This window comes from Callospermophilus lateralis, chromosome 13 (assembly GCF_048772815.1).
Source record: "Callospermophilus lateralis isolate mCalLat2 chromosome 13, mCalLat2.hap1, whole genome shotgun sequence".
Classification (NCBI taxonomy): domain Eukaryota; kingdom Metazoa; phylum Chordata; class Mammalia; order Rodentia; family Sciuridae; genus Callospermophilus; species Callospermophilus lateralis.
Genome location: NC_135317.1, coordinates 48,395,266 through 48,411,616, shown reverse-complemented (window position 1 = coordinate 48,411,616; position 16,351 = coordinate 48,395,266). Strand labels below are relative to the sequence as shown.

The 16,351-nt window shown below is 38.7% G+C and overlaps 1 protein-coding gene across 1 annotated transcript in view; it reads right to left on the bottom strand.

Moving 5' to 3' along the window:
- Mkx (mohawk homeobox) overlaps positions 1–15,769 on the bottom strand; it is a 60,368-nt gene extending 44,599 nt beyond the window's left edge. Inside the window, exons 1-4 of the mRNA XM_076832162.1 lie at positions 15,582–15,769; positions 13,635–13,794; positions 5,004–5,157; positions 4,229–4,564 (exon numbers count right to left, since the gene is read on the bottom strand). Coding sequence (XP_076688277.1) covers positions 4,229–4,564; positions 5,004–5,157; positions 13,635–13,794; positions 15,582–15,769 — 838 coding nt within the window. The remainder of the gene's footprint in view (positions 1–4,228; positions 4,565–5,003; positions 5,158–13,634; positions 13,795–15,581) is intronic.
- Positions 15,770–16,351: the final 582 nt, after the last annotated feature.

Below are 16,351 nucleotides of genomic sequence, written 5' to 3'. Positions count from 1 at the left end.
CTTTGAGAGTCACCATCACCCAAGATAAGTTTAGAAATGGCAGTTGACCTTTGTCATCCTCCCAACTTTCTACTTCCTGTTTCTTCAGCAACCAAAACACCTCTATTTCTCATTTTGCTACAATTCTCCAACTGTGAGGCAATCTAAATAGAATCTCCCTCCCACAGTATTCCATGAACTAAGCAAAATGACTTTTTTTTTTCTCTCTCAATCAAAATCTCCATTTCTTCAAGGATAGTCAGCTCATTCCAGCAGAGGGGAAGCTAATCTGATTAATTCACACGAACACAGAAAACAGTCCTATTTCCTAGATAGTCTGGCTGTACCAGATGTATCTAATTAAGACAGTTTAACAAGATGAAGCTTAAACATTCCGCCTCTTGGTAGCAGGTAACATTTATGAATTGAATACTAGCAGTAAAGCTAAGAGAAAAAAAAAGCATTTGAATGTTCTACTCATTTATAACTTCTTCATTTGTGAGCTGTGAAAAGAAAAAGAAAAGATGCACTAAGAACTTGCCCTCAGGCTGAGCAGAAGAGAGGAAGATCAAAGGCTTGCCTGATTTCCCCTTATCACACTTTTTAGAAACTTCTTTCCTCTTTTGAAGAGGAGAAGATTTAATAGGCTTGGTTCTGAGGCTAAAGTCAAACTCTAATCCAAGTTAGGTGAGGTTCCTGTGGGTACTTGCACTATAAGCTGGCATGGATGGTTCCATCTGGAGAATATGAGGAAAGAGGATGGGAGTGGAAAGCGATATGAAGAGTAGAGCTCTTATCTTGATACCTCAGAATCCTCTAGGTGCCAGATGCCTGAATGCAAACTTGTAACTGGGATTCACCCCATCAAACGTCTGAAAATTACTGTTCATTAACCTATCATGATGAAAATTGATTGCAACTTTAATTTACATGACTTCATTCAACAATACACCAAGTGCCTAATTTCCTTGAGTGTTACTTAATTGTGTTTAAAAGCAGTAACTTTAATACTTCCAATCAATTGTAATGTTATAACTACTGTTGTCAGAAGTGTTTCAACCAATATTTATTGAGAGGCTGCTGTGCCCCTGCCATAAGACTGCAGATGGCAGAGACCTAACATCTACATAAAATTAATAAAAAACATGTGCATCTGCTTTGATGATTTCTGGTAATAATGTCTTCAATTAAGATGACTACTGATAATCTACAAAGCTTCTCCCTCCTAGGATTCAATAAGAATAAGTGAAGTAAGACCCAGTGACCCATTATCCTTCTACACACCAACTTTCATTTAGCTATATTTAATGAAATGCATCTTGAGTTAACAATTCTTATACAAATGTGGATGCATACAACTTTTTAGCAAAGAAAAACTAAGAACTTGTTCTTAGAGATGTTCTTAAAATAAAATTTGAAAGTTAAAAATCTTTGTACTACTGTAGCACTGTGGGGGTAGGGGTGGGGTGAGTTAATAGCAGACTTAGAAAAATTTTTATTTAGGTGAGGGGAAAAAAAATATAACCAGATGGAATTGAAGGAATTCAGAACAAGCCTCTATGCCAAAGAAAATCATAGCAGTTACTGGGAAAGCATCTCTTGAAATCCCATTCTATTATTTATACATGCATGTTAACCCAGCTACAACTGCCCGGATGCTGTCACTCAGCTCCCACAGAAGACAGCCATTTACTGTTTGATCTAAAACTCAGTAGATCACTCTTAGATCATCAGTCTTTCTTAATTCTTCATCTCTAAAAATTAAAAAAAAACATAAAATTCTGTCTCTTCTTTCTAATTTTATACACATGCATGAAAAACCAGAAGCATACATGTTTTGGTTGCTTTCTCATTGGTCACATAACTAAAAAAAATAGGCTTGTATTTAAGAAATAGAATTTGGCAAATAAATAGTCCTTAATATGGACCAAGTGCATTTGGAATGTTTTAATAAAAACAAATAGCCAAGATATTTAACTTTGAAAAGCATCAACTACAGGCATGCTACACTCTCTGACTTTATAAATTGTCACCTTTGAAAGAGTGTGCATTTTCAGAAGTCTTACCAAAATGGATAAATTTCACAGGGCATATGACCTTGTTTTTACTGGGCAATGTAAAGAAATTTCTGAAGAAAAAAAAGATTTTTAAATAATTAATTACAAATGAGTGTACCTTATTAAGATTAATTTCATTTTTTTCCAAAAATATTTCCTGTTTTTGTCCATGAACATTTGTATTATCATAATTATATTTCACATTTTTGAGTTGCTTTTGACTTATTACTACATTGTAAATATTCTCCTGTTGATACATACTCAGTATCAAAAATAAAAATTTTGATTTTTATGCTATCTTAATCTGGTTTAGGATTAGGATAACATTTATACTTTTACAAACCTGGGATATGTCTCATAATTTTATTTGTTCCAGAAAAACATCAGCCATTGGAATTATTTTTTCAAAGTTTGGAAAAAAAAACAAAACAATGGATTTATCAAGTGACACATTTTGGGAACTATATTTCTCGAAATCCCGATTTTTTCCTAAGTTTTTGGTTATTAACACTTTCCTTATTTATGACTTTAATTCATGTGCCAACACCAATTCACTTCAGATACACATTTACATATAGTATATTGTCAAACAACTGTATATAGTACCTCATTGTGGCCTTTACAAAACTTTTTTTAGTAACTATGTATTAGTTGCCACATCTTCTTTGTCATTTCCTACTTTAAATCGTGTCAATTTTTGCTTGCTTATTTTATTACTGCTTTTAAAGTGTCAGATTTATCTATTTTTATCTTTCCATTTTATTTTATTTTTATTCCTTTTGCAGTTATCTATATTTGAATGACTTGAGTTCTATTCCTTTCTCTGAAAATAAATATTCACAAAGCTCTGAATTCTGCTTTGGTCACACTAGTTAGATATCAATATGAGGCTTCTCCATTTTAATTATTGGGTAAATGGCCTTTTATTTTTTTTTACCTCTTCCTAGATACTAATTACAAGATTGTTTTTGTATTCCTGAGTGCTTGGTGTTGTTTGTAATATTTAAAGTAATCGATGCAAAAAGAAAATGAAGTGGATTTAAGTATTTTTCTCTCTGTCTTCTAGATAATATATCTTGGAAATCTTTGTAGATACTTGAACACAATATTTCTGGCTAAAGAATCTGAAGGGTACCTTAAACAAACTAAATTTGGATACCTTTCTAAAGCCTTACAGTTCACACTTCAAGCTCTTTGATATCATGAGGATTAAATGTGATATGAGTTGTGTGGTATCTGTCATGAACCTAGCATCCTGGAACTACTCACTACCCGGTGGTAGCAGGTGTAATAACAGCAGCAGTCTGGTAGGAGTGGTTGTGCAAGCTCTGCTGCACTGTTCAGCAGAAGAGCAACTACTATGTGTTCTTGGCCTGGTGTTTCTTATCTGGGAGTTAACAAGGCTGGACTGAATGCTTTCTGAAGTTGTTTCCAGATCTATCATTGAAGCTCATTTGTTGGCATTTTCAAGACCTCGACACTAACTACATCTGGTGTAGGTTACACATATCCCTTGTTCCAAAACAACCTGCTCAAACACTCCTTAAAAGCATACCTCTCTGGTAACTGAAGTCATGATAAAAATTTTTACCAAACCTGCTATTTCCTCTGAACATTTTTGACAGGTAGAAGTTGACTTTGTTACTTCTGGAATGAAAGTAAAAATTTCAAAGCTATTCATCAGTCCTATTTTGCTTTCCAGGAATGAAAGTAAAACTTTTGAAGCAGTTGAAGCCAGACCTATATTTATCCTTCACAAAAATTGGGCACCCATGCTAATATGTGTTCATTTCCTATCACTATTAGCAATCAAAACATGCAAGAGAAAAGATGGAATACAAAGTATTTGCATGACTGGCTATAATCTAGCACATTCCTCTATTCTAAGTTTTTTAGAAATGGCAATATATATATCTTCTCTAAACCATTAAGATTTAAATCATCCTTAAGAATGAAAACTTATGTCCACATTTTAAATATTGAAACTGTCTCGATATCTCTAAGACCATCATCTACTAACAAACATATCCGTCAACAATTGAAAACAAAAGAAAAGCTTGTGTAACTGAATTTTGGACAAAACATGAATAACCTTATGTTGTTTTACTTGTTCAAATAAATTGCTGTGCTTCAGTTTTATTTCTGATTTAGATAAGGTATCACAGTAATCACAACAGAAAGCACAAACTTACCTGTGCGATAGACAAAGGTGCCTTCAGTTTCTGATGATGATGGAGACACCAATTCTTCCTCAAATTCATTGGAGCTAAAAGATCCTGAATGGTTTCTTTGCCTTGTTTTTCCTATCATGGCAGTGTTCGTGGCCATGACGTGTCTCAAAGAGTCATTAAGGTAACGGTTCAACAAGCTGCTCTTATATTTGGGGGGTGACACGTAGTCCTCACTGGCCCGTGACTCTGGCCTCACTCCAGCTTTTATCACTGAGCTCTCACTCTTAATCACAGGATGATGAGCTGGAGTGCTATAGCCCCCTTCATTCATGTGGTTTCTTGGAGGATTTTCTCCATCTAGGGAGACAACATATCACTAAATAGCACTTAAACACACTTTCCTCAAGCACTTGATTATCATATTTAATCATTAAAAACATACATAAAGGAAGAACATATACAATGTATAAAATTATCTTAGTATAATGTATAAAATTATTTTTAGGCAAAAGAAAACAGCATCTATGTAATCTCTCTCTTATGGTATTTTAATTTTAATGAATTTCACAGAAAATGCTATTCTGACACACACATGATAAGTCTATAAGCAAGAGGAAAAGGCCATAATTATGTTGGTCCTTTAGAATATTGTAAAAATGAAGTCACCTCGAGCAATAGAAAAGAACTGTTATGGCACCAGCATATTTTGTGAGGTCAACCTTAAAAATAGCAATATAGGTGAACTTCTTATTAGAGAGGCAAAGCAAAAGAAAGCAAAATAAAATTATTAACCAACCTTCAGAACAGGAGTCATCACTGCTTACGCTGAGCCGCTCAGCATTTCCTTGTACATACTTGTTGTATAACTTTATTCTTAGGGCCCAGCTTAAATCTGGCTGACGCACAGTATTCTTAAGCCGACGTCTTGCATTGGCAAACCAATTTGACACCTAAAACAGTATTATTCTTCCATTAATGAAACATAAAAACATTACTCATTATGCAATTATTTTCTCATAAAGGATTTTTGTTGTTGTTGCTGTTCTTGGGCCTGAACCCCAGGGCCCTCAACCATTGAGCCATATCCCCAGCCCTATTTTGTATTTCATTAGAGACAGGGTCTCAGAGTTACTTAGTGCCTCACTTTTGCTGAGGCTGATTTTGAACTCCAGATCCTCCTGCCTCAGTCTCCAGAGCTGCTGGGATTACAGGCATTATGCCACCCAGTCCAACTCTCATAAAGGATTTAAGCTTCTCTCAGCATCTTGGATCATCAGACTCAAGAGGACTAGGCACTGATATCCATTTATTCCTTCAACAAACATGCTGAGCACATTCTGTAGAGAATGAGACCTTTCTATATTCTGGGTCTCAGAAAAACAAAGAGGCTTTGCCAGCAAAGCATCTTAGTAAAGAGAAAAGTCTAGTGAGAGAAGCAGGAGAATATACAAATAACTGTCATAGGAATGAATGTGATAAATAGCACATAAGGCATTAAAATAAAATGAAGCCAGGTATGTGGTGTGTGCCCCAAATCCCAGTTACACAGGAGACTGAGGCAGGATCGATGGAACCTGGGAGTTGCTAGCCTGGGCAACATAGTAAAAAGCACCTGCCCCCAACTTAAACAAACAAACAAACAAACAAACAAAAAACAGTTACAGGAATTCAAAGAGGAATTACTTTCAGAGGTGACTCAAGACTTCATGAGAATTTTAAGTCAATCCTTGAAGGAAAGCTGGAGTATGGTTGGTGGAATAGAAGGAAAGTATCTTCTCAAGAAAGAGGACAGGGGAGCAAATAGAAGGCCAGTTCCAGAAACGTGAGGGATGAGGTGGAGGGAAAAGTTAAAAGATGACTGGGTAACCAAGAAAGCACAGCACCATTGTCAGGATGGAATGACATCTTTGGTTTGGGGAATATCTAGTTCTGAAGTGCTATAAAAGTATACAGGCGAGATGTCCAGCAAGAAAATAAAACTGGTTTTCATATCTCTGTTTGTATATAAAGTATGTTGACATCAGTTCGTGTCTTCATACATGTGCTTTGGATAATGATGTCCATCACATTCCACCGTCCTTACTAATCCCCTGCCCCTCCCATTCTCTCCCACCACTCTGCTCTATCTAGAGTTCATCTATTCCTCCCATGCTCCCCCTCCCTATCCCACATGAGTCAGCCTCCTTATATCAGAGAAAACATTCAGCATTTGTTTTTTGGGGATTAGCTAACTTCATTTACCATTATCTTCTCCAGCGCCATCCATATACCTGCAAATGCCATGATTTTATTCTCTTTTATTGCTGAGTAATATTCCATTGTGCATATATGCCACATTTTTTTATCCATTCATCCACTGAAGGGCATCTAGGTTGGCTCTACAGTTTAGCTATTGTGAATTGCGCTGCTATAAGCCTTGATGTGGCTGTGTCCCTGTAGTTTGCTGATTTTAAGAAAAATTCTGGTATATATGTATAATAAGAATTGTAATGCAAAAAAAAGTACACATATAAAGGCATGAATTGGCATGAACATACTCTATATACAAAGATGAAACATTGTACTCTATATATGTAATAAGCATTGTAATGCATTTTTCTATCGTGTATTTAAAAAAATAAAATCAATAAAACTAAAAAAAAAAAAAATAGGGGTGGGCATGTGACTCAGTGGTCAAGTGCCCCTGAGATCAAGTAGTCAAGTGCCCCCAGTATTCCTCCTCAAAAATAACTTCTCCAATAGTATTACTTAATCACTTTTTAAAAATTTTTATTTTAATTAATTTATTTATTTATCGGTACAGGGATTGAATTCAGGAGTCCTCAACCACTGAGCCACATCCCCAGCCCTATTTTGTATTTTATTTAGAGAGAGGGTCTCATTAAGTTGGAAAAAAAAAAAAAAAGAAAGAAAAGAAAACTGGTATCTGAGACTTCAAGGAGAGAAGATCAGATTTGAGAGGCAGAGGCACAGAGGTGAGAGCTGAAGCTGTGAGTAGGCAGACTGTCAAGGGCCCTGCTTAGGAAACCAAGAGTGACTAAGGAGGCAGGACTCTTGAAAGAGGAGGGGTGACAAAACCATCAGACACGGAGCAGAGAAGCAAGGGGAGGAAAGAAGCCAGAGAATACCCTTTTAAACTGTTTCTTAAGCAAGCACATGGGTGAAAGAAATAGACACTCCAAAACAAACAAACAAAAATCACTTCTGTTCTTTTTTTTAAGGTGCCATCAGATTTCCAAAGGCTAAAATGGTACTTGAGGTTTCTTCTAAAACATCCAGAATATCATCAGTATACAGATTTTTAAAAATGCAAAGGACAATATTTGTTTTTAAAAGAATGAAACATGGGAAGAGAATTCAGCCTTTCTGCCAATTTGTTCCAGAAAACGACTCCATGTTACTCTAAAGGTTTGTGTAGCAATGTTTTCACTGAAGTTTCATTTTTCTTTTCTTTTCTTTTTAGAGTTATACTAAAATACACAATTTTTTTGCATATTGCCCAAACCCTAATTATTGAATAAAACTGTGGTGAAGTCTACTTAAAAAACAAAAAGCAAAATTATATTTTTCCCTCCCTGTCCCCATGGCTAACGCATGATTGTTTTCCCATATAAATTCAGTATGTTTGATATTGCCTCTCTGCCTTCAGCAATGATAATGGCCTTCACATTTATGAGCAAGGATATAATATCTCACCATGGCACTTCAGAAGTCTAAGTCTTGGTTGACTTCTTGTCAAGCTGAGCTATTATTACTATGATTCAGTCTGACTTCAAATTCTCACGGGGACTACTCATTCAATAAATATATACTGAGTAGCTTTTATACATTAGCCATGGTGTTAAGTGCCAGGACTGGATAAGCTTTGTCCCCCCCACTCCTGGAAAGACTAACAGTGAAGAATGAGACATGATTAACTGTGATACACAGGTGGCTATTCACTGTGGAAGCACAAAGCACCTGGTCCCTTTCTTCATTACATTTCTCCAACTTCCCCGATTCTTCAATTCACTGCCAAAACTTTTGTCCCAATCGGTATGACTAACAACTAACTAGGAATTTTAGAATACTCTTCTTTCAAACTTCCCTACCTTCCATTCTGTTCTTTTAAGTGGATCTTAACAACCATCATGAAATTCAAACTTTGATGCGTCATTTGGACTTAATCACTTAAATTCTTCAAATCCTCATTAATGTCCTGTCATCCTATAACTGTGGTCTAATGACAAGAGATCAGGTTTCTTGTCCTGAATTTTCCAGAAATAGACTGTGTGAATTTAGTGAAGTCATTCAACTTTTCTGAACTTCAAATCCTTCATCTATAAAATGGATTAGATGGTTCATAATATTCTTCCCAACTCTAAAACACTATGACCTGTGAATACAGCCCAAGCTCCTCTAGACCAGAGTTAATTCCCTTTATAGTTGTTACAAACCTACCTTCTGCTCTTACCACTACGCTCTCTCTAGCAATCAGGTGTGTGTGATTCCGTCCTTCCAAGGACAGCCTGAAACTTCCCCATGCCTGTAACACTCAGATTTAATAGAATCCAAATCCTAAAATTTCTTGTTACTTTACTAAACAGCATATAATTCAGACTGAACTAGTTAAATATTAACGAATCTTAATTTATACTGTACCTATATAATACAGGGTAAAATCCTATTCTTATGATACTCTTCATATAATACAAATGCAATGGCCTTAAAATTTTAAAAAAATTAGTGGACTATATTTCTAATGTAAAAAATGAAGAACCTTTAAATGTCATGAAGGATTAACTAGTTTTTCATATATAGGGGTCATATCCTTTTTAATGTTTTATATACTCATAATTTTTACCATGTTATAATAGTTATAAATTAGGAAATATTCCAGAAAGATTTGCTGATATCTAACATAAGCTGTTTCTAAACTGATATCATAAGCTTGATTGGTTCCCAATCTGCTAATATATTTACTTTGCCAATATTTTACTAACAGAAATTTACGGTACAGCTGGATATAGTCTGAGGTGTTTAATATCCCCTTGCAGTAAGTTCCTACAAACAGAAGGCAAATCATAGGTTAATGAATTTGCATATGTTTACCAATTTTTTTCTGATGCATTAGTGCGAATTCCAGGTTTCACTGAAAGTTAAAATACCAGTTCACATTTTCTGTCTTTTACATACTATGGATTCCTTCAGGTTGTTATTCAGTTCTCTTTAAATCGTATTTTACACGAAACAGGCCTCTAGCCCCAGGGAGATTCTAGAACAGCATTTTAAACTTAGTGCTTTAAAAAAAACCATTTTTTTTTTTTTTTTTTTTAGTGAAAACTTAAAGAGCCAAACATCTAGAAACTGGAAGAGAAAACTAAGTAATTTTCATCCTATTCTAACAGAGGTGTTTACATTCATCATATTGACAGAGCAATCATTACAGTGAACCCAAAGGGATAAATTGGCATGTGTCCATCTTTGAACACACTGAACCAACAAACTTCTTTTGAGTTATTTAACTGAAATATGGAGTACTTCATTTCCATACTGTGTGGCTGGCCACTTGGAAAAATGTGCAAGGGACAATCTTAGGTTTTGTTGAATATATAACAATTACTGCAAGTTTTGTAATTATTAAGGCCATACATATTTCAGCAGAAGCACTCAATTCCAAGCAAATACAGAGTTATGTCAACAGAGGGGAGAAAATCTTGCAACATGGAAGTTTTAACCAAATTGTATGTGGACACATTACAGGAATTTGAAACTTGTATTATAAGAGGAAAAAGTATCAACATGCAATTATTATTTACTTGGTAAACTCCATATACTACAATAGTACAAACTCCAATTGCATACCATTTTATATGATCCCACAATAAAGCTGTTTATCCTTCGAGAGCACATAGTATGTTTTCATGTTTGAACAATGGACAGCTATAAGAACAAAGCACAGTGGAATATTTTGTACAGTTAAAATCAAAGCATGTGCACATACACGCACACTCAAAAATCATCCTTGTTAATTTTATTAAAAAGTTTATCTCATTAAGGAGATGTCAGAATAATAATGCAAATGAGAGTTAAGCATAGTCATAGCAAAGTAGGATAAACTACTAAGTAAAGTGGATAGAAATAAATAAAATAAATGAAAGTTGCTTGAACATTTCTTTCTGTTTCATTTTTCAGGGATAAAAAAATGTAGGTGCTGAATTAATATTTTGGAGCTTCTATTTATTAGAAGCCCTAAAAAACGTTATCTTTTAAAATCATCTTTTTATTCGTAGGTTTCAAGGGAGATAATTGACCAAGTATCACACCCTTCCTTATCAATATAAAGGTAGCAAAATAAAATTACTTTGTCTGAAAAGTCTGACATGATCAAAAGGAAAATGTTAAGTGTAAAAGAAATTCCCAGAATATAAGATTTTTTTGGAGTTAAGGAATAAAACAGTTATGCTGACAGCTTGTTAATACAAACTATGAGAAATAGGAGATAGGAGGCACTGTAAGAAAGAAGAAATAGGAGTTGAATAGAAATAAGGAAACACTCCATGTTTATCTGAAGATATAGAGGACCTATTTTCAAATATTTTGAAAATAAAATAGGATATACTTGTACTTATTCTGCAGAACCATCATATAGCATTAAATATAATAAGCTTCTCTCTGTGTACTCTCTACAACAAAATAGGTTTTAAATCTAGAACATCTTTTTAGAGTTCAAGACATTCTTTAGTTGTCAGAAAGATATGCTGGAAGGCTCCATGATCATTATATACTTATTTCCCGAAAGGAAGCTATTTACTCTGCAAACACGTGTAGATAGTTTACTGTATGAGAAGCACTATGCTGGAGTGATATGTCATGTGAATTCCATGAATAAGACATGATCACTCTTCTCAAGAAGCCTGGCTTCACAGGAGAAATTTATTCACTGGGAGAATCTGACTCATTTCATAGAATCTAATTTGCAAGAATCAAAAGCTTTACTCAGATCACAGTTTTATATATTTTTTCCAGAAGTGTAAAGTATTTACATAATTTATGCAGTTTTCCATAGAGTCAGAATTTGCTTTGGATGTCTAATTTATGCTTGACTTATACAAACCCCCATATATAGAAATAGTTATGTGTGTTTGTGTGCATACATTTTTTATATAGACATAAATTGTGCCTAATTGAAAATAACTAGATCCAAAGCAGATTATATATTAAAGTCCCACTGTAAATTCTATATATTTCAACATTTTCCATTTATCACTTTAAAGTTTAAACTTTATTTATGGTAAAATTAGAAAATCATTATACAGGTATCACTAACTATAAATAATCTTTTCTCTGCTTAAAAACTACATATTTTTGTTCATCTCTATTTTCTAAGAACTAGAATAAGAGAAATGAAAGAGTATTGAATGAAAATCTCATAAAAATTAGAAAAACATAATAGCCTTATCAAGTTCTAATGCAAAAAGAATCGCTATTTGTATTTAAACTATCATTACAGGTAGCAAATAATTTGATTCTGTATTAAAATTATAACTACTCATAATTCAGCTCAACAAAACTACACAAAAAATTAAATGTCTCTCCTAATGGCAATTGTTCTTTTTCAAAACAAAGTTCTCAAATAGGTCAAATATTTTTGCTTTCTCTATGAAAGAATGACAAGACAAGCATTAAATATGGAACAATATAATCAATCAAAACAATGTGATATTTTATTGACATCATTGTAAAATATTCAAACAACTCTACCAATTAGTGTATTTCAAAATAAGTAGCATACCTGTTCAAATTGAAATTGGAGCATGTGCTTTTATTTTCATAAGCAAGTTTTTCTGATTGTAATAATTTTCTTAGAAACTACTTTTGTAAATCACTTCCATAGTTTTATATTAAACAGATAGCAAGCCAAGAACACTAAGTTAATTTTTCCCTCCAGTGCCGCAGCAAATCACTAATAATAAAACTTCCTGTTAATAGGAAGAAAAACAGATGTTTCTCTCTACAACTGTTCTGAAAATAAACAGAAAAATACATATTAGAATTTTGATCAGCCTGACTACAGGCCAATTTTCATGCTTGTCAAACTTTCCAGTAATTCCTAAATGGCAAAAAAATAATAATAATAATAATAATGTTCTGGGAAACATTTTTTATTTTTATCATTTTTTAAATTTTGGGGTTCCCCCTTATTGTAAATTTAATGGAATGTCCAAATTTTCACAGTTATGTAGTACTGTGATATATAAAATTTCCTAGCCCATCTAGTTCTTCCTCCTCTTTTTGAATCTGTTCTGTTTGCATGTATGAAAGCCTACGCCATCACATTTATTGAAGAAAACTGGTGTGATGAAAAAATCATTTGTTCTTGAATTACATTATTTTTTATTTTCGGACCTACCTCCACCCCTTACTGACACTTAACTTCCAAGGACGGGCCTTTGTTATGTCACCCCCCCTCCCAAATGTACATAATATTAACTGCTTTACATCATTCTGTTTTGTGAATAGAAAATAAGACTATGTTCAGAAAAGTTAGTCAAATGTGAAGTCGTGTTTGTTCACTAGAGAAGAAACAAGCTTGCACCATTTCTCTACACTTGACAAAGGAACCCAACCATCTGAAATCTGAAATCTGCCTCCTCTTCTTAAACCCAATGGAAAAGTACAAGCAGCAAAGTGCTGTGGATTCCATCTAATGCCATGATGAACCTTCTTACTTAGGAAAAAATAAGAAATACCCCAAACCACTTCCTGCCTTTCCTTCCATCTCCCCTCCTACCCTCTGCCATTGGTAATTTTGAAGTTTATTCTGTATTCTAGCTTTAATATGAGGCTCCAATATGCTGCACCATGATCAATGGTTCTTAAAGCTGGGTCCAGGGTTCTCAAAGCTATGTCCAGTGCCTATAGCTTCCACCTCACCTGAGAACTTGTCAGAAATGCAAATTATCATCGGCCCCACCCCAGACCTACTGAAACTGGATCTGTGGGGTGCGGCATAGCAATTTGTTTAAACAAGCCCTCCAGGCGATTTTGGTGCACACTAAAGTCTTAAATTCACTTGCGGATAGCACCATGTGTGGCTGTACAGTTCGGATTTCCAACTACTTTTTCATACCTCCACAGCTGACCTTCCATTCCTCTCCCTAATGGCCCATCCTTCAGTCCCCTCCTGAACCGATATTTTCATTGAAATGATAGATAAGAAACTCAAAAACTTTCCCCACAGCAGAACTATGCACCTGTGCCTACTCCTCAACATCCTCAGATGGAAAAGCCAGAGCTTCTTGACCCGCCCTTCCCTCTCCACTGGGCTTCACCGGTCCCCAATGAGAGGCGCCACCTTCAGAAACGTACAAAAACTAAGTGTCCCCGCTTCTCAGTCGCTCACAGGGAGACAGATCGGGTCCAGGGCTTGGTGGGTCGCGATTACCTGCACTAGCGTCATCTGTGAGCCGAGAGCCAGGAGAATCTTCTCGGTCTTGGTGGGATACGGATTGTCACGGTGCTTGTAAAGCCACTGCTTGAGGGGCCTCGCCATGTCTTGCAGGGCTTGTCGCTTGTGCCTCACCTTCCCGCCATTCTGCCGGGCCCTAGGACACGGAGAAAGAAGGAGGCTGCGGTGAGCGGAGCCATTTGGGGTCTGCAAGCTAGAACCCTTTACGCAAGGAGGTATTTCTGCGGCCGTACCCCCCATCAATGGTGAACGACCGAGGAGCTCCAGCCCGGTGCCGCAGAGCACCTTAGCTCGGTTGTGCACCACTGCTCTGGGAGCCCTGAGGCTGGGGCAAAGCAAGGGAAGAAAGTCACAGGATTTCTGGGTGGGTATCATCTCTTCAGAGTCTCTCTTTGAAACAGTCTGCGTGTCGCAGAGGATCGTGTGGCAGTGCAGGACAAGACTCCATGTTTTACTCGAAAGGAGTGGGGGGATACCTGGAACCCAGTAACTCGGTTGGTGTTTAGGAGATCAGACTGATTCGACGAAAACAGTCATTCAGGTTGCAGGTCTGGAAAACAGGACGAATTGTAACCCTTTCTGTGCCCGCTAGCACCACGCCCTGAGCAGGCCTGGCCCTATCAGCAGAGTTGGGTCAGCGCCCGCTCTCCAGCGTCCTTTCAGGATGTTGCCTGGCTTCAGTCGCTTGTGGTCAAGGAAAGAGTCACCCACTGGAGGGCATGAATAAAACAAAGAATGATGGCCGCCCCAGCTCTCTGAGCTCTCATTTTCTTCTGATCCTTTGGGGGAAGGGGGAAACTTTCCAAAGAAAAGGTTGTGGAAGATGAATACGGAATCTTAAAATCCCCCTACGGGTCGTTTCCCGACTAATGAAGGGTGAAAAGGATGTAAAGTTCTGACCCATCAGACTCCAGGTAAAGCACATTCAAAGTGGACGAGGCAGAACAGCCCAGAACCTGAAGCTCGGCCTCTGGCGCTGCGCTCCCCGCAGGCTCCGGGAGGTGTCGCCGCGCAGCCGCTAGCTTCCTGGGTTGCTGGCTTTGTGGAGCTCGTGCGCCTGCGCCTCTGCCTTCTGGGCTTCTGCCTCTTTAAACACTTTGAAATGCAATTCCATCTGAACCAACTGGTAGTAACATTTTGACGAAACTTAATCTCTATTTTACTAACCAGCAACGCCGCAGAACAAGCAGCTGATGCAATCCTTCAGGTGGAGGTGGCCAGGACGTCCGCCCCTCCCCAGGGGGGCCGCGCCAGGAATCGCCAGGACCTGGCCGGGTGGAGACTGCCCTCCACGCCCCGGCCGCGGTAGCAGATGGCCCACCCGCGAGCTCCCGGCCCCAGGCATCCCACTCACCCGGCTAAACCGAAAGCCGGGGCGGCAGGCCCCGGGCCTTTCCCTCCGGGCTCGCTGCGGGCCCCGCCGAGCTGAGCGCACTCCTGGGACGCCCTGCGGAAGCCGACCTTTTCCAGCACCTACTCCAAGGCCAGGCCAGCCGCGAGGCCTCCACTAGGGCCTCCAGTGACCAGAGGAAGCCTCAGAGGAAGCCTCTGAGGCTGAATTGGGAATCCCCGATTACTTAGCCCTGCCCTATTCCTATGCATCTCTCTCAGTCCCTTGTGTGCCTGCGGCACTGAGAGGGGTAGAAGCTACCCTGAGGTCCAGGTAGCTGAGGACTGGGGACAGTTCCAACTCAGTTTTCAACACCCCTCTTTGGAATTGTTCTAACGAATGAATCCCGCAAGCTTTGAGAGGCTAATGCCTTAAAAGAAGGACGCGCGGTCCCAGAAGGTGCCTATCTGCCCTCTTGGGCGAACTGCGGGACCTTGACCTGCGGGTCAGTTTCCCCTTGACTACTGGGTCGTTCGCCACCACCCCCCCCCCCGGGTTGCAGGCCGATAGTGCCCCCGGGAGCGCACGCATACCCGGTCCTTCGGTGTCTCAGGCCGAGGTTGTCCTTGAGGGGCGGGCCGTCGGGAATGCCCACCTCCGGACGGGCGTGTGGACTGTCCAGGACACCGCCATAGGACCGACCGCCCCGCTCCCGCTCTGGAGCTCCACGATCCTCAAAAAGCACCGCGCCGCTGAGCTTGTTGAAGACGATAGTGTTCATGGTGCGGGTTGATAGGGACGCGTGGCGCGGCCGCAGCGCCTCGGAGCGGGGCCGCCAGGAGCTCCACAACAGGGCTCGGGTTCTAGGAGATAAAGGTGCATCACGTTACTCGCTGACAGTGCACAGATTCCCGCAGGTCCGGGGCCCTGAATTTGGCAGGGGAGACCAGCTGCAGAGTCGAGGGGTGGAGCTGCACCGCAGCTTCTGGACCAGGGAACGCCCGCCTATTCCTACCTGGCTATCCTCCCTCATCACTCCACAAACACCACCATCCCATCGCACAATCGTGGGACAGGTCCCCACCCTTCTTCTTGCTCTGGCGATGAAACTCCCACCTCCACCTCTGGGAACTTCAACCACGAATAATTTACCCACGGAGGCACAGGAAAGTAATTCCCGAACAAGCCTACCGATCTCTGGGAGAAGTACGCTCGGAATAACGGACCAGAATAGGCTAAGGCTGCGTGTTCTTTAATCACAAAATCAGATTAAAGTCACTGGGGCTGGAAGAAAGGGAAGAGTTAGGGTAATATGAACAACTATGTTTCAAGGCTCAGTTAATGAGTCACAGGCCATAACGGA